Source organism: Lynx rufus, unplaced genomic scaffold (assembly GCF_022079265.1).
Source record: "Lynx rufus isolate CCGP_SWC_20201006 ecotype Redwood Valley unplaced genomic scaffold, mLynRuf1.p SCAF_15, whole genome shotgun sequence".
Lineage (NCBI taxonomy): Eukaryota > Metazoa > Chordata > Mammalia > Carnivora > Felidae > Lynx > Lynx rufus.
In genome coordinates, this window is record NW_025814829.1 from 47,099,378 (window position 1) to 47,121,883 (window position 22,506).

A 22,506-nucleotide genomic window follows, 5' to 3' on the forward strand; every position below is an offset into this window, starting at 1 on the left:
AAGGGAAGGGAAGGGAAGGGAAGGGAAGATAGGAGAGGGCAGAGGGCTAAACTACAAACATGCAAGAAGGGTTTTAATGAAAGCTGTGCCATTTGCAGAATTAGGCCATCCGTCCTACTTGCTAGCACAAGCAGGCAAGGGCTTTTATAAATAACATTTAAAAAAAAATCAGTAAATATAAAATGACACTGATATATGAACATACTTCTGAATGTCCAACTGGCCCATTTTTACTACTCAATATAAGGATACATTTAATTATTCAAGAACTGATTACCTAACTTATAAATTAGCCCTTGTACTTGCCTTTTCTCCATATTACTACAAGATTTTCTTGTAGTCCGCCATTCAGCAATAACCTTTATTGGGATGGTAGGTGAGGACAATGTGGAGTTTACCCACCACATTTTGTAAGGCATCTTAAATTTGAGGATAAAGGGCAAAACTTTGTTTAATGGACTTTGCAGTTTTTAGCTTTTGGCCTCAATTAGCATTCGCTATATGAGTTAACTATATGCAATGATTTAAAAAGTCATTTTGCATTTCTGACATAACCTTGAAAAATTACCAATCTGATAGCTATTCTCCATTAACAGAAACAGAATCTTTTCTATCCAAGTAGAGCGTATTTACTAAAATTCAGGAAAAGGTTTCAAAATGGGACATAAAAACTGCACAAAGATGTATTATGTGGCATAAGTCAGGGTATACTAGTAATATCGGAGACCTCGATAGTATCAAAAAACCACATTGTTTCTTACCCTTATGTATTGTCCAAAAATTGAGACAACCGCCACATTAAATTGTCATAAGGGCAGTCATCGGGACTCCTCTGAGCCTTTACTACAGTAGCCTGAGAGGACCTTTAGTTCCTTTCTCCTTAGCAGCAAAATGAGGTCACAGTGCGCCCCCTCCCTGACAAGCAGGCATGGGACATGCAGCCAAAAAGTCACCTTCAGGACTCAGTACTGAGCAGAGAAAACTAAGGCAAGAAGGAAAGGAGACTGAGGAGACAAACTGACTTAAGTAAAGTCATTTTGGTTTTAGGCTGACCTTTAACCTAAAAGCCAGCAGGTCATAAAAAGGGTCACAAAATCTGACTCAGAAAACCACAGGACCCTATTCCCTCTGGCAGTAAAAGCCAGAAAGGCCAGACACTCTTAAAATTGCTACCTGTAGGTAATTTCACAATCCTAAGACAATGGAAAAAACTAAGCACCCATGCAAATGATAAAGCCAAAGTTAAAGACTAAGCCCCTTCCTATAAAGGTTAGCTAATTTTAAAACTTAAAACCCAGGGCACCTGGTGGCTCAGTCGGTTAAGCATCCGACTTCGGCTCAGGTCATGATCTCACGGTTCATGCATTCCGTGCTCTATGCTAACAGCTCAGAGTCTGGAGCCTGCCTCAGATTCTGTGTCTCCCTCTCTCTCTGCTTCTCCCCTGCTCACACTCTGTATCTCTCTCTCTCAAAAATAAGTAAACATTTAAAAAGAAAAAAATTTTAAACCACTTAAAACACTTCATTCGAGGCAAAGAGGATCCTTTTCCTCATCTGGGATGAGAGACTGCTACTTTGTGAAGTAGCTCCTTTCTTACTTCTAGACTTAATAAATCTTCATCCCTTTCTCTAAACTTGCTCTTGAATTCTTTCTCATGTAAAGCCATGAACTCTCTTGGCAAGGGGCTCTGGCTGTCCAGCATCAACATGGCACAGAGCAAATAAAAAATGAAGACAGAAAAAAAATCTGTAAGATGGGTTCCTAAGATATAGTCCTGTAGAATAAGTTTAAAAAAATGAGGTGGAGGGCCCTACCTTGCAAATCTTGTAAAGTGATTCCTGGCCATCTCCTCCAGTATCTTTAAAGTAATCATGTGCAGGAAACGTACGATGAATATCTCGAGTGATAACACTCTCCTGGGCTGAGTCCTAAAAAAGAAAAAAATAGACCTGGTCATTAATTTAAAATTTCTTTTTAATAATGAAAAATAATAGATACATATGGTAAAAAGAAAATAGTCAAATAGCACAAGAAGAGTATGCTTCCCCCCACTGAAAATACCTGCCTTCCATTCCAGACCCACAGTCCCATTCACCAGCTATAAATGCTACCAACAGTTTCTTTTGTATCCTTTCATCCATCTATCTATAGATGTGTGAACATATGCTCATGTGAGGGGAGGTGAGGGAGGGAAGCTGTATACACACATCTCCATCCTTTGCTTTTTGAAGCACAAATAGAAGAAAACTATCTGCTCCTTTCATGTAATGGGGTAACTTACAGAATATTCCTTATCAGTACATGCAAGTATATTTCAGTGTCTTTCAGAGCAGCTATTAAAAAGAATGAGGTACATCTGGATAAAAATATATGATGGTTTAATATTCTATTAATGATTTTTTGCATTTTTCTATTTATATTACAGATAATACCACTAAGAACATTTTTATACATACATGTTCAACAATAGATTCCTAGTGGTGGAACTATAGGTAAAGGGTGTACACATTTCCATTTTTGATGAAGATACTTTCCTTCCAGAGGTGTTGTAACAATACATACTCTAAACACTGGTGGAGAAGATGTTTTTCCATACCTGCCCAATACCACATATTACTAACTTTTCACATTTTTGACCATCTGATAAGTGAAAACTCAGACCACAATAGTTTTAAAAAGTAAAGGTATCAATCTTTTCCCTGATAGGTTAATTATCAACTCACACACTCCAGAGAACAAAAACCCTCAAAACTACTATATTAAGATGACTACAGATTAATTAGAATAATTAATAATTAGAATAAAATTCTAAGCCTTATAAAAAGTGATTAATCATTCATTTGATTGAATCTGATTCCTAGAAATGTTGTTTTCTCTGTTTAATGTCAAGAAAATAGGATGGAACTACTTCCGGCAACCCTGATGATGAAAATACTTTGCACAATTTAAGAAGCACCAATGGCCACCAGTGCAAATTAAGTGTTCTTTAATGTCTTGCTTGCATGAAGATTTGAACAAATCCCCTATTTTAGTTAAAATCAAGAAAGGAAAAAAAACGTTTAATACATGAATTACTTTAATGAGTGCTATCTCCCTTTTCTCTCTGTAGCTGAGAAGTATGTAAGAAAGGAAATAGCTGATTAACTGTGAGTTAAGCCAGTGCCTTCTCTTGCTGCCTTTTTTCATTTCGGCTGCTATTTCACACTGAGTGGTAATTAGATCTCATACCATGTAGAGAAAGGACACAAACTGAAATGTTCCAAATTTGCTAGCAAACACCGAAGACACTGCAAATCAGTCCAGAGGAAACTCTGAAGGCTTATTGGAATGTAAGGCTACAGCTGAATAGAAACGAAACTTAAAAAAAAATTACCATACCTTAAGTGTCAGGACACCTAGAAAGTTTATACTTATCAACATAAATGCAGTTTCTAATGACAGAAAATTTTGAGGGCAGGTGGGAGCACACATAAAGGTAACGTACAAAGAGATATGGCTGGTTACGGCAGTGTCTAAATAGGAGATCCCCTGAGTGGGGGATCTGGTACCAGGTAGAAGAAAAGTTTTCACTGCCCAGGCTTTCCCTAATAGAAAGGTTTTCTTTCCACACAGTAATAGCTTCCCCTTATAAGCTATTTGAAAAGATGACCAATGAAAATGTTACTACTGCCATTGCTGAACTATTTCAGGGGCAAACATGTGCTGAGTGGTTCACAGGATAAGTCTTTTACACTTTTCAAGATGTTAAGGGAGAGAAATAATTGGACTATATTCCCTAGAAACTGCCTACTCATTTGGCATCATACTGTGTTTAAATGGTACCAACAGTCTGATTCAGAGAAAGGGAAATTGATCAAAATTTTCTAGAAAGTAACTATGCATAATATGGAGTAATTTTTTCTACGCACACTTGAATCTTCCTTATTTGTTTCTAAAAATAAATGGGCAAAAATTAAATGAAAGTAAAAATCATCAACTTTTCCTTATGAACCATCCCTTCCTAGGATTACTTTCAAATGCTCTCTACAAATGTGAGTTTCTAGAGTTTTCTTCCAACATACTGCTCTCAGGTGGCTAAGGGAATAATTTCTGGAACTTCACTTAATAAACTAAATAAAATATTTTGCTATATTATTCACTGATCCCTTTCATATAACTGAAGGTCAGAAGGTACATTAGAGTCTTATAAAGAGACTAATACAAATGAAATTATGTACTAGAGAAAATAATTATCTTTTCAAAGCTCAAGCTAACCTCCTCCCAATTACCCATACTGTAGAGAGTAAAAACAGCACACATTTCCAGAATCCACACCTAATCTCCCAAATTCACTCACTTCTTCAACAAAGACTTCAATCAAAGCTCAGTAACAGTAAAAATGAAGATAAAAATGATTTTTCTCTTCAATATTAATTTTGTTTAGATTTATTTCAATTATAGTTGTCAATTTTCATAAGAAGATTTCATAAGAAGGACAAAAAAGAGGCCAAATATTTCGCCATCGAAATACCCAGAGTTAAAAGGTTTCATGCGAAAACTTTTATTTTTTTATTTTTTTTTCAACGTTTATTTATTTTTGGGACAGAGAGAGACAGAGCATGAACAGGGGAGGGGCAGAGAGAGAGAGACACAGAATCGGAAACAGGCTTCAGGCTCTGAGCCATCAGCCCAGAGCCCGACGCGGGGCTCGAACTCACGGACCGCGAGATCGTGACCTGGCTGAAGTCGGACGCTTAACCGACTGCGCCACCCAGGCGCCCCGAAAACCTTTTTTTTTAATATGGCTAAAAACATTTTATAGCACAACCAAAACTGATAATGAGGTCGTCTTCTTGGATGGCTCCCATAAGCAGAATCTCCTTAAATCCTGACAGTCATCTTCAGAAAGGAAAGAGGGAAGAAGTCACTCCTTCATGGGCAGCTACTTCACCAATACCCGCAGGTTCACAGCCTGACCCACAATTTATTTCCCCGTAGACGCGTCTCCCGTTCTGGTCTTCAGTCCAATTCGGTGGGCTAGTGGCTTGGAGCCAGATAAACTCACTGGTCCTATTCCTGGCTGCTCCACTTAACACGAATAGGATCCCTAACAAGTTATTCGATCTCACGAAACTTCAGTTTCCTCATCTATAAAATGGGACAATAATACTAAATTTACCTCATTTAGAATAAAATAATGCACGCAAAGTGCTTAGCATGCTGCCTGGTATGAACTCAGTATTCATTAAAGAAACAAATCAAAATAGTAATTGTTAATTATTTCTTCCTCTTTTTCCTTCAGAATCACATTTAACTGTTTAAATACTTTGGTGAATATAACATTTTATACATTTTTATGTGTGCACTTCAAATAATAAACCACTGTTTTTCTTTGGATATCATGAACATTATGAATAGAGCTTTCAGCACGATGACATTTAAATATATACACTCCCCATTCTGAATTTCCTAGCATGTATCTCGCGTGTCCTAAATTATCCTTGTTTCTATCAATCCATGAATAAGAGCAAAAGTGAACAATCGTTTGCATAAAGTAATGTTTTATCAACTGGTAGACATTCTGACTGCAGCTTTGCATATGCCCATGCAATAGAGATGTACACAACTCAGGAGGATGGAAAGGACAGGGTGTGGTAGAAGTTAAATTTGCCAGAGTAGCTACCATTTCCACCACGGCTTCAGAATTTAGCTTGTGAGAACCAGAGAAGGCCTTACGTTGCAGTTCTGGACAGGACAAACGCCACTGTCTCTTCTGCATGCCTTCCTTCTGGACCATTGACGCCAACCACGTAACTGGCAGGCAGAGTCCTTGAGATCATCTATCCTGTCTAAGCCGCAGTCAAGTTGGACCACACACAGAAACTGACTCAGACCAGTAACAGGGAGTAACAGAGAGAGGTTTAGAGGAAAGTCCTAGAAGTTGAGTTTTACTGCCTCCTCACCACCCCACAGCCCTGACACTGCCAACACACCGAAACTAAATTTCTATTTAGTTTACCTACAAAGGATTTTCTTTAATTTCCAAACTGCTACATCAGAAGGCTAAATTATCTTTTTATTTTCAAAACACATATCATCTCCAGCGTGGTAAATAAAATCCATGGTCCAACAGAGGGTATCATCTGGCTGGTGGAAGATCAATTTAAAATCATCTCTAGGATGTATAAGTAGCTCAATTAACTTTGGACCATTTTAAGTGGATTCAATTTACAGTCTCCATCAAGTGTTTCATATTAGCTGCTCTTCTAGTACTATGGGTATACCTGACATGTGTGCAATCCTTTCAATTCCTATTCCAAGAGAATCATCACTTAACTTGTTTATTGTGAGAAAAAAATGAATACGGCATTCAAGTGCCAACAAGTATTAGGAGGATAGGTTTGGATGACCATAGACTATAATTTTTTTATAAAACAATTTCTGGGCTGTCAACAACTGGAAAGGTATTTTGCTGCAGATGATTGTTTTCACGTGTGACCTTAGCCCCAGATGAAGTGTAAAAGTAATGTCTGATAAAGGAACACCTTGACTGTACCTTAATTTGCTACATTTTTACAACTACGACAAGCATCTGTTCTTATTAATCCCTATTGTCAAATCCAAAGTATAACTGCATTTTCACCTTTCATCGACCACAAAATTACTTCAACTTTATAAATACCATGCCAATTTGCTAGTGTTACTAAAAATGCCAATGTAGACCACACCTACTCACAGTTGGTAGATAAATGATTCAGAGCTTAAAAAATATTTGACCTTAGAACGTGCCTTCTATTCTTAGTTCACAGGGATCCTCCTTCAGTTCTATGTTGGAGCTAGATCTATGGTAAAACATCACAAACTGGTCGGCTTACATGTCCCCGAAAGCAGATGGGTTTGCAGTGGTGGGTCTGACTTATTTGCCTTGATGTTTGCCAAAAATCCAAAGAGGCAGAGATAAAAGGAGAAAATATGAAAGTGCACTCTGGTTTTAAACATGCTATTGAAATTGTAGGCTAGAGACAGTAACACAAAAAGAATGGATCACTGCCAGGCTTCAGTCCTTGAATATGCGGGTAGGGGGAGTCTTAGCATAAGTGGAATACTATGGAAGCAAAGAAAGAAATATTAACTCAATCATATCTTAAGCAACCCGTTTCCCGGGCATTGAACACACATGCTACCAAATGTCTCAGGATCAAAGCCTGACACAAAGGTCAAAAATATAAGCCATATTCTGGCTTCAACTAGAAAGAAATCTCTTCAGGGAGAAAAGCAACAATGAGAACTAAAGGAAGGGGAAGGAGAGGGGAGAGGAGGGTGCATATCTCTAAGACCAGCCAATATTCATGATAGATACCTTGATCCTGAAGGAAGTGCCAGGACTGCAGTAGGAAATATCTGAATAAAACAAAGCATTCTTTTGGGACTGGGAAACTAAGTAGTATTGTAGCCTATGGGTACAACCTGGATTTCCCAGAGTTCTTATGAAATTTAGGTCAGAGCCGAGATGACTCTCTATGACAAATACCTGGGGTTACTTTTAGACTCCAAATACACCCACCAAATGCATCTATGACCATATTTGGATATGTCCTCATTTCAGGGTGGCTAACCACTCATTGTCCCAAAATAAAGGTTCAACTGAGGCACTTGACAGTCTTGCAAACTCATCCAATGAGCAGCGATAAACTCTGCAACTTCTGCTGGAATGAAGCACAATAACTGAACTCCATGGTGTTATTTTTCAAAGCAAGATGCATTTCTAACTTTGCATTATTTTTAAAAATTATGATTTTTATCAAACCCCTTGATAAAAAATGAAATAAAATAAAAAACTTAAGAGCGCCATATTTACTCCCATTGTATAAAAATAACATTCTTTTATTTTTCCACAAAACTAAAGAACACCTCTGATAACTAGCATTTGATAAAAATGTCTATTTGCACCTAACCTTTAAGTTTTGTAATTTTATTAATTTTGACTATGTGCATACCTAGTTACTGTTTATAGGCTGAATAATTTTTAATAATTTTAGAAAATATTCTACCACTCTGTCAACTGCTTTAAATGCTTCTCTTTGAAACTCTTTGAGCTAAATTACATCTTCTTAAATTGAATGACATAAAAGTTGAAGATACAAAAAAACTGAGCTATTTGTTGCATAGTACAAATTCATTTATGTATTCAACAAGTACTAGTTCTGAGTACCTACTAAGAATTAGGCATTATTTTAGGTGCAGAAGATAACAACTGTTGGCAAGGCAATGTCCTTCCCCTATAGGACTTAAATTCTAGTAGCAGGGAAAAGAGACAAAAAACAAGTACTGGTTAGTTAAAACTACGATCTAAAAAAATAAAACAATGTAAATAGCTAGTGAGGAGAAGACTGATACTTTAGGCAGGGTGGTTTTGACTTTCTGAGGGTAGGTTCAACTGTTTAGAGAAAGAGCATTACAGGCAAAGGGGAAAAGCATGTGCAAAAGTTGTGAGGTGGGAGCAGAATGTCAATAGTTCTCTAGACATTTTCTAGAATTTTGCTGACCTTTGTGTGCAGATGTCTTCAATGAATTGCCAAAAATTATTCCAATAGTTTTGTGGATTAACATGGTGACCTCAGAAATTTAGAAGTATAATTCAGATCATTTTACAAGATGTCTTAATTCATATGCTTGAATAATATGCTCCTGGTTGCACATGTCTGTATGAAAGTTTACCATTCAAACATCCAACACTTGCCATACACAAGACATTGTACTAGGTGACAAGGGATAAAAAAAAAATAGGATATAGTCCATAATATCCCTAAATTGCAAGAGATTAAGATCTTGTAAACATAAAATATAGGTGCAAATATCAGTGGAAGGAGACATATTGCTAACAGCCAAATTAAATGATATGGGCAAAGTTATCTATGAGAAGTTAGTAAAGAAAGAGACTAGGGAAGGGTTCAAGTGGTGAAAGGGGCCTTCCCCAGGAGATGACAGGATGGGTTCAAGTCATGATCTCACAGTTGTGGGATTGAGCCCCGTGTTGGCTCCATGCGAACAGCACAGAGCCTGCTTGGGACTCTCTCCCCTCTCTCAGTCCCTCCCCATACTCACTCCCTCCCTTCTCTCTCAAAATAAACAAATAAACATTAAAAAAAATAAATTAAGCTAGAGGAAAGACAATGTTAAGAAAATGATAAGAAAAAATATACTTACAATACTGTACTGCATTTATCAAATAAAATCAGTGTATAAATGGACCCACACAGTTGAAATCCATTTTGTTCAAGAGTCAACTGTACAATAATACAAGGGTGGTGTGAGCAAAGGATCCAAAGCAGGAAGGCACTTGGCATGCCCAAGTAATAGGACTCTAATTGTCTATAGAAGGGAATTCACACAGAGGAAAGTTGAGTGGAGTCTAGAATATGGAGAGGTCATCTTGAATGACGATGTTGTAACTTGGTCCTGTGGACAACAAGGACCATTTCATCTGACTATTTCACTTCATGGCCTTTGTAGTCAGTTTTGTGAACTCTTGTTTCAGTGTGATCTCATCTGCTTTTATTACCTGAAAGAATTAGTGTGTAGTGAAAAATTAACTTCATACAAAAAGAGGGCTGGAGTTACTAGGAGGTGATCTCTAGGCCCTTGGAATATCATGCCAATATCTTTTGGTCACCCAACAGACTAACAATATGATTTATTATGGGGATTTGGGCCATACAGTATTAGTTCTATCTACAAAGAGACTGAAAACTAAAAGTCAGTCATGTGGGCAGTACGTGAATAAGCTCCTATAAAAACTCCGCACAACAAGACTCAAGTGAGCTCCCCTAAATGAAGCTGGCAATACTCCATGTGTATCATTACACACTGATGCCAGGAAAGCTATGTTGTCGATGACTTTGTGAGGAAAAGACAAAAAAAAGTTTCATGTTTGCTATTTCTCCTGGACTCTGCCCAATGTGCTTCTTCCTTTGGCTGGCTTTAATCTGTATCCTTTAGCTATAATACACTGGCACCATGATTTTAACAGCTTTCACTGAGTTCCTTGAGTGTTTCTAGTGAATTGTTGAACCTGAGGGTGATTCTGGTAACACCCTGAACTCACAACTAGTGTCAGAAGTGATGGCACTCTTGTGTGCACTACCCTCCTCTTTAACTTTTTAACTGGTTATATCATAACAGGTTGGCCCATCAATAATTTTGAAGATCTCACTGTGGTATTCTCACCAGTAAATTTTGTTTAGTTAAATATATTTATCATTGCCTACCTTTTCCTCTATGTATTATTCACAATAAAACAGTCCCTTAATACTGTGTTAATTCAGTTGACTTTTTAAAAACTCTCCTTTAATGCAGAACCCTAAAGTTTAAACATATTGGACCACTACCAACCATTTGACCACTTGTTCACTGACTTCCCAAAAATCTCTATGTGATTAGTGAAGTGAAGACCACAGACCACTAAATGAAAAGCAGAACAGACAACTACTGAAGTGGCCTATAATTCACTTACATGAAGGGTCACCTACTTAAAGCCTAGAAGGAGAGTGAGGGTAAATGAACAATAACTGTATCTCTAAGTAAATGCCAACAATGTGTGTATTTTAAAAATCATTTAAGACCAATAAAGTTCCTCATGCTGGGATATGGATTTTGAAAAAGGCAATTAATTTTTACGTCAAGTCAGGTTATATAACTGCCATTTTTTTTCCTTTTTATAACAGCCCATTTCCATTAACACAAGTTTTTACTCACTATGAGTCGAAGATGCACTGATCACCACACAGTAACAAAAGAAACAGGAAGAGCTAAGAACAGAAAGATTTGTTCCTGAAACACTATGGCAGTTCTAGTTCTCAATTATAAAGGTTATTTCAATAAATTAAATATTCTAATTCCATCTAGTAAGTGTATAATAAGGCATTTTTTTTGTTTTACAAATTCTGATTAATATTATAGCTTTCTTTTCCAATAATCTACTTTGTTCAATTTTCCCTATTCAAGAGGGTCAATTTCTGTTTCCAGATATTATGGAAGTAGGAAAAAATTTTTTTGCAGGAAGGCACGTCTGAAGCTTGATTAATCCTTTCTGGAATAAAGCCAAATCATGGGTAGAAACCTAGAGATTTTTATTCTACACTTTTCCCCCCCTTTATATTGATTCAGAAATGAGCATTACTATTCAAAGACTAAGGAGATCTAGGTAAATATATATTCCAGCTCCTCAACATAGTATATTCCTTTTTAGTCTCTTGGCTGATTTTTCGCTTGCGTACTCCTTATCTGCTGGTACATCCTTAGCCATGTTCTCTGCTCACCGTCCATGTTCTTTCTGGGAATCCTATCTGTTCCTGAGACTTCAACTACCAGCTGTCTACTCTCTCCTTGCTCTTCACTACAGCAGATGCCAAACCTTACTGATTACCAGAATCATCTGAGAATCTATTTTGGAACCCATATCCCCAGATCTCACCTAGATCTGATTTACCAAAATCTCTACAGTACTTCAGGCAAGCCGTATTTTTAACAAATTCCTACACAGCTACAAGCAAAAGTCTACAAATTGTTATTTAGGAACTACTGGTCTAATGGATATTTGTTCCACATCTAAAACTTAACTCAAAAACTCAAATCAGAATTTCCCATGTAATCAGGTGCCCTTTTATGTTTTCAGGCTCAATGGAATGAAATTCCATGTCTGAGCTGACATCAAAAAAGGTGTTCTGAAAGCTGTCTTTTTTCCTTTTCCTCCCTTAATCAATTGGTCCTTTGGTCTTCCATTCAGCAATATTAATTAACTGGTACTCATGTCTGAATATGCCCATGTAATTACCACCTCTAGGTAGACCATGATCAGTTGTTATTTATCTGTTTCCCTGGTACCTGAGACTCTAGGTGCTTAGTAAATGGGTGCTAAATAAATCAGAACAAGGGAAGCAGGCATGGTAAGAGTATATTCTCTATGATGAAGAGACTCAAGTTTTACAACTTTTTGCTTTGAGTTCTGAATTCTCTTATAACCTCATTTAATCAAATGCAGTAGCAAAGGGAAATAATCTGCTCCCAAATCAAAGATGATAACAAGGACTCATAGGCTTACAAGCCAAAACTTCACAGCAAAATGCATACCAGAATGTCCTTACTCCCTAGTGAGTAAGGACATCACTACCAAAGATGACACACGGAAATAGTTACAAATGTTACTACAAAAAAACCCCAAACAAACCCACAAATGGATCTCCATCTTAAAAAAAGAAATTAGAAATTCTACCACTACTGCAATTGCAAAAAATCGTCATAACAAAAAGCTTTTGAGTTTTCTGAGTTTTACCTCATTTTATATGGAGACCAATAAAAGACGAAGATACATTCAAGTGACTCATTATTTTAAAATCAGCCGTTTTACTTTAAAAGTGACAAGAGATCAATCATATAATTAATGTGTTCCAAACCCGACTAGAAGCAAAGTACATTAAATACGATGTTTTAGAAATCTCAAGTGTCCCTCACAGCTTACATGTTAACTCTTTCTCAGTAAAAGAGCTTGAAGTGGTAGACTGAGATCAAGGTTGGGCAAGAAACAGGAAATTCTTTCTTAGTCATCGCATCTCAGGATTATAGTGTTTAATAGGCTCGGATTCTTTACCAGGTTCTTAATACCATATTAAAGAAAATCAAAGGAAGATACAGGTCCCCTCTTTTACGTTAGGGCCTTTTAGAAGTTATAAATTAAGAAAGAGTAATGCCTTCAATTCTACTTCATAAGATTAGAAGATAATCATGAAATGAGGATTTTTGTTTCTATCTTTTGAACTGGTGTCTATTTAGGTTCTATAATACTCACATGAGAAAAATACAGGCATACCAACAGTTTATGGTTGTGGTCTTTCCCCGCTGACACATTAGCCCCTCCCCTTTAATTGATACACGTATTTACTTCTGACTTAAATACCACAAAGGCCACAGATTTTTCTGCAATTTTCTTGCTAATAGATCTAAGTTACTAGGAGAGGATTTTTAAGTCTAAATTTCTAAAAAGGAAAAAGAAAACGTAACTGGGTAAACATTAAGAAACCGCAAAAGTAACCCCACTCATTTCTCATTTATTAAGTTGCCATTTGCATACGGTACTTTCACTTGATTCAGTGGCTATGGGGGGCTGAAAGGTTCCTTTCCAGGCATTTGTCTGGAACTGCTTCTTTATTTAGACCTCGTTCTACAAAGCTGTCTCATTTTTCCAAAGCTTTAAGTGGTTGATGCCAAGTTACATACACATGACGGTTCCTATGCTGCAGAGTAATTAGGCGTAATCGACCACCAGTCACAATATGAAAACAATTAATATTATTCTTTAGACAAACCAAGCATTGTTTAATCAGTTAGGATATGTGTCCTTTTCTGGCACCACCACCACCACCACCACAGCTCAGGATCTTATCACTTTATGCTTAGACTATTTCAATGGTCTCTAAATTAAATAGAAGCTTTTCTCTACTTCACCCTTTATGGTACTTTTAGGTTAACCTACCTAAAGCACTGCTTTGCTCCTGTGGAGCATTCAAATCCATCTATGGTATGGTCCTACCCACTATCTGGGGAAAAAGCAAAAATTCTTATTCCACTGCATTTGAATCATATCCCATTCCACAAAATTGCACTGTTCTTCCAAGCGTTAATGCTTTTGTGCAAGTTCCTCTGCTTTGTATGGCCCTATTTTAATATTTTCTCCTGTTGAAGTCCTGTCCATCTAAAGGCTCCTATCAGACTTCTTGGGTGGTGCTTTCCTAATGCTCCCAAGTAAAAATAATTCTATCTTCTCTTATAGTCTTATAATTCCAAGTTGTATAAACTTACATAAAACATATATTACCAATATTACATATTGCCTTGGAGGTAAGATATATTTTACCTCCTCTCAGCTCCTGGCCACTAGAGATGGTGCCACACAGCAACACATTTAGTACCCCATATATAGTAGGGGCTGAACAGCTACTCGTTGAATAAATGATTTTATGAAAGGACAAAATAGAAAACCAAGGCAGAAAGAGAATAAAAAACGAGCTCATGTTGCTACTTAAGTGGAAGGTGGGTCAGGTCCCATACTGAGCCACAAATGGAAACTAGGTTGGGGCAAATCTTCCTTTCTTAGGCACTCTGGGCTGGCTCCTTGGGGAGAGGGTTTATGAAAACCATAATAAGACAGAAAGTTATCTGATGGGGCTATTGCCACACCCAATGCCACAGTTAACATTTTTACCCACAAAACATAGATGGTCTCATTGCTCAAAACCCTGCTTTTCCAGGGATTACTTAAAGGTAACTTGGAGCAAGTCAGCACACTTAATTTTTTTTAACTTTTTTAACTTTTTTAAATTTTAAATTTTTAATTTTTTTCCAATATGTGAAATTTATTGTCAAATTGGTTTCCATACAACACCCAGTGCTCATCCCAAAAGGTGCCCTCCTCAATACCCATCACCCACCCTCCCCTCCCTCCCACCCCCCATCAACCCTCAGTTTGTTCTCAGTTTTTAAGAGTCTCTTATGCTTTGGCTCTCTCCCTCTCCAACCTCAAGTCAGCACATTTTAGTTCACAATGCTAACTTCCTGATACATAGGAAAGAAAAATCAAAGGAGCCTTTACACAGATTTTAGGATAAACAGAAAGCATACATTTTGCTTCAATCTACCTTCAACCTAGCAAAGGCTAAAATGCCTTATGAAGTACAGGGCTGCAATGATCTAAGTAGCCACTGAAGACAGCACTCTTCCAAGTTAGTATTTCTTGCTGGCTATGGTTGTGATATGTTCAAGATCACAGTGGTGAGTGCGCAGTCCTGTAACATGAGGAGGATAGCACAAACCAGAGAACCTGCCACAAATGTAGCAACTTGAGAGCCACAGGGAGAGGAAGGGATTAGTGACTGATTTTTGACTCTTTAAACAACAAAGATGCAGCATTCTGAGCCTGACTATTAGTCAGGAGGACTACCCTTGCCACTAAAGGAGCATCTGCCACTCCTGAAAGGAAATTTCTTCTTCAGGAAGAAATGGAGACAGGATAGGGTGAGTGAGGCCGACTGAGTGCCTGGGCTCTAACCGTGAGAGTAGGTACTGCACCATCATGGTACCACTGTCCTTAGGGACAATCAAGGAAATGTCAGCGAAGTTGGGGGTGGTGGGGGGGGGCGGAGAAGACCTGGGTGGGGGTGGGGGTGGAGGGTGGTGGTCAACAATATTTCAAGAGTAAAAGAATTCTTAACTTCTTTGGTTTTTGTTTGCATTTTACTGAAGGATTTAAGCAGGGCAAGTACTACAAGAATCAGTGCCCTATAATGTACTCAATTCAATGTGCTCAGCTATACCGTAAGCTTTAGTCGTCTTGTAATTTTATAATTCCACAAGAGTTAAAAACTACTGTGTTTTCCCTGGCTTTAGGGCTCCCAGACAAAATGTAGGATGCCCAGGTAAACTGCATGGGCTTTAATATTGCATGGGACATACCTATATTTAAAAAAATTAGTTTTTAATTCACATTTAAGTGAGAATCCTGTATTTTTATTTGCTAAATCTGGTAGCAGAGTACTAATATCACAGTACTGGGAAAATAAATTCCCGAGTACCCTTTATATATCATTTTCTTACTTAAGTTGCTTTTAAACACTTGGTCTGAAAAATACCTTATTTGATATAAACTAGTCACATCTGACTTCTCAAGCAAGCTATATTAAATTTACTTAATAAAAATGAACAAATATTAGTTAAATGCCACAGATACCGCTATGAATAGATTCAGAAAGATCTATTCTAAACTATGAAAGACTGAGAGGAAAATGAGGACATCTAGATAACAATGGACAGACACCATTATTAGTGAGAATACCAAGCCTGTGAGGCTCAGTAAAACTGAATTGATGACCTGGAAAATAAGATCAAATTAAGATATAGAAGACTGGTCTGAGGTCCCTGAAGACATGAAGGCAGGGAAAAGATAAAGCTTCTTCCCCGAGAATAGAAGACAAAGATGCTGAGAATATTTACTTAGTCAACAACTGTACTCTGCTCAAATGCCAAATAAAGATCAATCAATTAACATTTGAAAGACTTTTCTGGTCAGACAAAAAAGTGGCTTCAAAATTAACATAATGGCATAAACCTATTCCCGAGATTTTGGTGCTGTGCTAATAAGCTTTATCAAGGAGAATTTATTGTTCTGGTATTTACATTGCAAATATTAATAGGAAACAGTATCTGGGCACAATGTGGAAGACTTGGTGGGTATGGGGAGGGACAAGCAACCTTTATATGTAACACAAATTCAGGAATAATAGAGATTTAATGGGCTGAATGTTTTAAACAAACCTTTTTCATTTAATATTTTAAGTAAATAAACATTAGCATCCATTTAAATACTCTTATTTTTTCTGAAGGGTTTTAACATTTTTACTGAGATTTTGTTAAGCTAGCAGGCACTACAAGTATCTGATTATAATGGTGCACTTGTGAACAAGCTATAGTCTTTCTTTGAATACACTGTAAATCAATTGAAAAATGTGACTTTCCTTATTCTCATATTGTATTCTTTATTTTATTTTTAAAGTTTTAAAGTTTATTTATTTATTTTGAGAGAGAGTGGGGGGGAGGGGCAGAGAAAGAGGGAGAGACAGAATCTCAAGCAGGCTCTGTACCGTCAGCACAGAGCCGGATGTGGGGTTGGAACTCATGAACCCTGAGATCACAACCTCAGCCAAAGTTGGATGCTTAACCAACTGAGTCACCCAGGGGCCCCTCACATTATCTTATTTAAAATAGAGTCTTTTTTAAAACAGAAACTTTTTTACTACACAAACATAGACACACATACAAACACACATGGTAGTTCACTTCCTTTAAAACAATTTTCCTCAGATACTTTTGTCTTTTTGGCTGCAACCGAGGAACCACAGTGGAACCTTAGCTCCCAAAGTTCAGGGATTGACAACCTATCATCCCACTCCTTAGGGCTGGACTCACTAAGGCTTTGGTGGCCTCAGAGAGTAAACCAAACAGACTGTGACTAGGCAAAAGGAGCATATAAAAACAAGGAGCTCAGTATTTTGGAAGAATTTGATAATCAAAAACAAAATCACCAATGGGCGCCTGGGTGGCTCAATTGGTTAAGCGTCCAACTTCGGCTCAGGTCATGATCTCACGGTTTATGAGTTTGAGCCCCACGTCGGGCTCTGTGCTGACAGCTCAGAGCCTGGAGCCTGCTTTGGATTCTGTGTCTCCCTCTCTCTCTCTCTGCCTTCCTCTGTTCATATTCTCAATCTCTCTCTCCCTCTCTTAAAAATATATAATAAACATTTAAAAATTTAAGAAAAAAACACAAATTCTTTAAAAAAAATTACTGAGGTTTTCAAAATGGGGAAAATCTGAACTTTGCTGTACCTTCCTAAACTTGCTTCACAGAATACTGACAGCAAATCCATTGCCTCTGGGCTTGGTGTTCCCATCCCATCAAATAGGTCTGTCTTCACCTCCAAATGGACAAACTTGATTTTCTCTAGGTGCCCCACTTGTCCAGTAAATCACCAAACACTCCTTCAACCAGGTGTAAGGATCAGAAGACAAGACTGAAAAAATTTAGCTTTCTTTGAATGGGGGAGGGGTGTCCTGAGGTTAGATGGACCATATTTCAAAGCTAGGTTGGGTGAGGTAGCTGAAGCACTGGTCTAGAATTAACTCCTTCTAAAAGAAATATAATGCAAGCCCATATGTAATTTATAATTTTCATGTAGCCACATTAAGAAAGTTAAAAAAGAAAAAGCGGGGGGGGACCTGGGTGGCTCAGTCCGTTAAGCATCTGACTCTGATTTCAGCTCAGGTCATGATCTCAGGGTTCATGAGTTTGAGTAGGGCTCTGCACTGAGTGGAGACTGATTGGGATTCTCACTCTTTCTCTCTCTCTCTGCCCCTCCACTTACACACATGCACATGCTCTCTCTCCCTCAAAAATAAAAATGTTTAAAAAAGAAAATAAAAAATAGGAGAAATTTTTAACAATTTTAGCATGTTATTAAAACCAATGCATCTGAAATATTATGTCAACATGCAATCAGTGTTAAAAAATTGACAACAAAATTCCATACTCTAAGTCTTTGAAATCCCATACGTAATTTTTTCAATTCTGATTTGCCACATTTCAAGCGCTTGATAGTACCTGTGGCTAATATCTTCCATACTGGACAATGCAGGCCTAGATGTGAACTCAAAAACCTAACTCCACACTTTGGATCCATTTGTCACAAACTTTTCTTCTGTACGGGGACAGGAAAAATGTCTCTTGGGAGGGAGAGTAAAAGAAGGGAAGGATGGAATGAAGTTCTCAAAATGTGCAAGTGTGTAAGTTGCTAGTCCTTGTGACTAAACATTACAGAGAATAACTGCTGCTTTTGCTTCTCCCATCAGTCCTCTGGGACGCCAAGGTTTCTTATGAAGTGGCTAAGCCTATTACCCATAATGGCATTTGCAAGCCATGTTTCCATATGGGATATAACTAATAAGAGCTTATCTTACTACTCAGGAGTAATAGAGAAACACCAGTAAAAACCAGAAAAGGGGCATGGTCCTAAACATCTTCTATAAACTTTGGCTTCAAAGAACTCCACAGCAGACTGTGCACATCACAGAGATAACTTTTGCTCCTGGAACTGCCAACAATTATGGAAGCAATCTTAATTCATCCTGTATCAAGAGAGCACTGACCTGATTATGTTGTCAATCACAGTGCCTGACACATAGTAAGCATTCAACTCATGGTGGATATTATTAAGCCTGGTATTGTTTCGCTTTTTCTCTACAGAACGAGGGCAATAATTCTAGCACCCAGAAGTAGGACAACTCCCGCAGCCTTCTGATGTTACCAGATACCCAGATCATACATAACACTTCTAAGACGAAGTCATGGTGAACAGATTGGAGGGTAGCAAATGTATGGCCAGCCTTGGAGCTTCTCCATAAGCTATGGAAACTTTAAATCTCTATTACTGAATCCTGATCATGATATAATAGTCAGTGTAGTGGGTCATAAGCAGGATTAAAAGGGGAAAAAAGTAATGGTAAATACTATAGTGCATCTCACTGAATCATTTCTGAAAATTATTGCTCCTGACATACATATGTGTATGGGGAGGGTCAAAAAAAAGTTTGAACACTACTACATTAGAATACACTAGAATTTTAAGAAACTCTAAAACTTCTCACTTCCTAGGAGATGCAGATGAGCAGGAAAGAAGAGAGCATCTGACTCGTTTGGGAAAGAATTTTTAGGGCAACAGTGAGATAGAGTTGTCAAAGATAGGCTCTAAAATATGTATATGGGATGAGGATATAATGATCCTAACTTTTATCAATATGGCTGTGTGAAGTCCAACTACCCTCAAAGGACTATAGGAAAAAGTGTAACTGACTCACCAGATGATACAAAATCTTCATACAGTAAGTTGTGGGCATTTTTTTTAATGGCTCTTTCTTTTTAAAAGCACTTGAAAAATATAAGAATTAAGGCTCTGGTGAAAGGAATTTTCCTGACTTTATAAATAGAATCTGATATAAATCCTTTCTGTGTGTGGAATTAGGGATTTACATAATTTGAATCCTAATGTGTATAACACAGATGCTATAGTTTGCATTGCTATTTTTGGTTATGAAAAGAAAAACCAGGAGGAAGTCCAAGATGGCGGTGTAGGAAGATCCTGAACTCACCTCCTCCCACAGACACACCAAATCCATAGCTACATATGGATCATTTCCCTCTGAAAAGGATCTGAAAACTAGATGATCTGATCTCCACAACAAAGGATAAAAGGGCCACCTCAAGATGGGTAGGAGATGCAGGACACAATCTCACTAAACCCCCACCGCCCCCCCCCCACCCCTTGGCCCTCCCAATGCTCCCCCACGCCCTGTATGGTGATACACAAGAGAGAGAGATCTCACTGCACAGTCACTTCTCCCAGAAGAGTAAGGGGTTGGTGCCCCATAGCAGCACTCCTGCCCCTGGGATCTGTACCACAAAGATGAGCCTCAGAACGTGTGATTTGCAAATCCAACAGGACCAATGTCTTATGAAAGAAAAGGCTCCAAAGTGTTACAAAAAAAACCCCTGAGATTCCTCTCTTGGAGGGCTCATATGCTGTCTTACTCGTCCCAAGACCCAGAAAAAAAAAAAAAAGTTTGAAAAATGCCTAGACCATATGTAAGGGAGATTCGTTTCTTGATCTGGGGTCACGTCACTGGAAGGAGGGGTTGGACAGTTGAGATGTTCCTCAGGGACAAAGATGCTGGCAGCTACCATTATTGCATTCTACACACACTCTGCTGGAACAGGTGGGTGAGCCTGGACACAACGCCCCATCCCCCCAACAAAGGCTGAGGTGAGTGGTCTCCACGCTTCCTGAGGCCAGAGAGCATGGGCAGTGGCAGTGCTCCCTGGCTCCCCAGCTGGGGTAGGAGAGTGTGATCGGTCACAGACTTCCCTCCCCAGTGAAAGTCTGCTAAAATGGGCAGTTCTACACTTCCCCGACCCCGGGCGAGCGCTGGCCAGTGCCAGTGAGCATGGCGTTCTCCCAGTCAAAAGCCAGCACGTGCACACAGACAAGACACCCACACTGCACTGCTGAAGTCTGGAGGTGTGAGCAGTCAAGACATTTTCCTGCTGTCTTTCTGAAGCAGTCAATCATGTCCTGCCCTCTACAGGATCCAACTGCCTTGCTAAAGCTAGCAGGTACACAAGGGACATCTCTTGATCGCCAGGCCCTGGTGGCCAAGAGGACTGGCATTCCAGAGCTCCTTGGGACTGTAACAATCAGAGACAATTATTGGCAGGCCGCCACCCTCAGAGCACTGCACTAACAGCAGACAGAAACACAGCCCTAGGCTTCCTGTAAAAAAAAAAAAAAAGGGACTATTTACTTAGCCTGGGGCTGCAGCCTGAGGGACAGGCTTCAGGTTTCCCACATATTGAGAGGCTAAGGAGGTGCTACCAAGAAATGTAAGCAGTGAGGCACCATCCTGTGCACCCACTGACCTCCTTACAGCTGGATGAGTTTTCTCAAAAGGGAGCTTACATAATCATCCAGAGCCCCTAGTTTGGCAGTTGTTGCCCAGGGAATACTCCAAGTCTCTTAGTCTGGAGACTAGCAGAATTATGATTGTGGCCCAAAGGACTGTATAAACTTGCACTTTTTTTAAAGATTTTATTTTTAAGTAATCTTGACACCTGATGTGGAGCTCAAACTCAGCCTCAAGATCAAGAGTTGCATACTCCACCAACTGAGCCAGCCAGGTGCCCCTACACTTGCATACTGTTAAAGCTGCAGCCTGAGGGACTGGCCTGAAACTATGTGCTAAATGAGATGCCCCCACCTTGGATCACTGATAGGTCTTGGCACATCCTGAACAATGGGGGCATATCTAAAATAAACCAGTTGGTTTAGACAATCACAAAAATTTAAGAGACTGCGATAAAAGCTAGAGCACAGCTAAATGAAAAGGATCATCACCTACACGAGACCACTGCTTCAAGACAGAGAGGTATCTGTTTTTCCTAATACATAGAAACCACAGAAATGGAAGCAAAATGAGGAAACAGAGAAATATGTTTCAAATGAAAGGATAAGATAAAACTGCCAAAAAAGAGAGAAGTAATCTACCGGATAAAGAATTCAAAGTAATGGTCACAAAGTTACTCACCAATCTCAGGGAAAGAACAGACGAACACAGTGAGAACTTCAAGAAAGAGAAAACATAAGGAAGTACCAAACAACAGTCACAGAGCTGAAAAACATAGTAATTATGCTGAAAAATATACTAGAGGGGTTCAACAGTAGACTAGATGAAGCAGAAGAACCAATCTGCAAGCCAAAAAGATAAAGCAACAGAACTCACCGAGACAGAGCAACAAACAGGAAGAATGTTAAAGAGTAAAGAGAGCTCGAGGGACCACTGGAACAACATCAAATAACATTTACATTAAAGGGGTTGCAGAAAGTGAAGAGACAGAAAGAGACAGAAACCTTACTTGAGAAAATAACAGCTGAAAATTCCCTAAGCCATGGAAGAAAACAGACATCTAAGTCCAGGAATCCCAGAGAGTTCCAAAAAGATGAACCCAAAGTGACCCATACCAAGACACATCATAATTAAAATGCCAAAAGTTAACCAGAGAAATCATAAAAGTAGCAAGGGAAAAACAAACCGGTATATGCAAGAGAACCCCCATAAGACTATCAGCAGATTTCTCAGCAGAACCTTTGCAGGTCAGAAGGGAGAAGCATTGACATATTTAAAGTGCTGAAAGGAAAAGAACTTCTAACTAAGAATATTCTACCCAGCAAGATTATCATTCAGATGTAAAGGATAGATAAAGATTATTCCAGACAAGCAAAAGCAAAAGGAGTTACTCACTACTAAACCAGCCTTACAAGAAATATCATGGAAACTTTAAGCTGAAAAGCAATTGCACTAGTTAATAGCAAGAAAAT

General features: G+C 38.5%; 1 protein-coding gene across 6 annotated transcripts in view; it reads right to left on the bottom strand.

Moving 5' to 3' along the window:
- Window positions 1-22,506, bottom strand: part of RABGAP1L (RAB GTPase activating protein 1 like) — a 770,330-nt gene that overhangs the window by 315,925 nt on the left and 431,899 nt on the right. For all 6 annotated transcript variants that reach the window (XM_047076973.1, XM_047076974.1, XM_047076971.1 and 3 more), the window contains one exon: window positions 1,816-1,929. In XM_047076973.1, coding sequence (XP_046932929.1) covers window positions 1,816-1,929 — 114 coding nt within the window. The remainder of the gene's footprint in view (window positions 1-1,815; window positions 1,930-22,506) is intronic.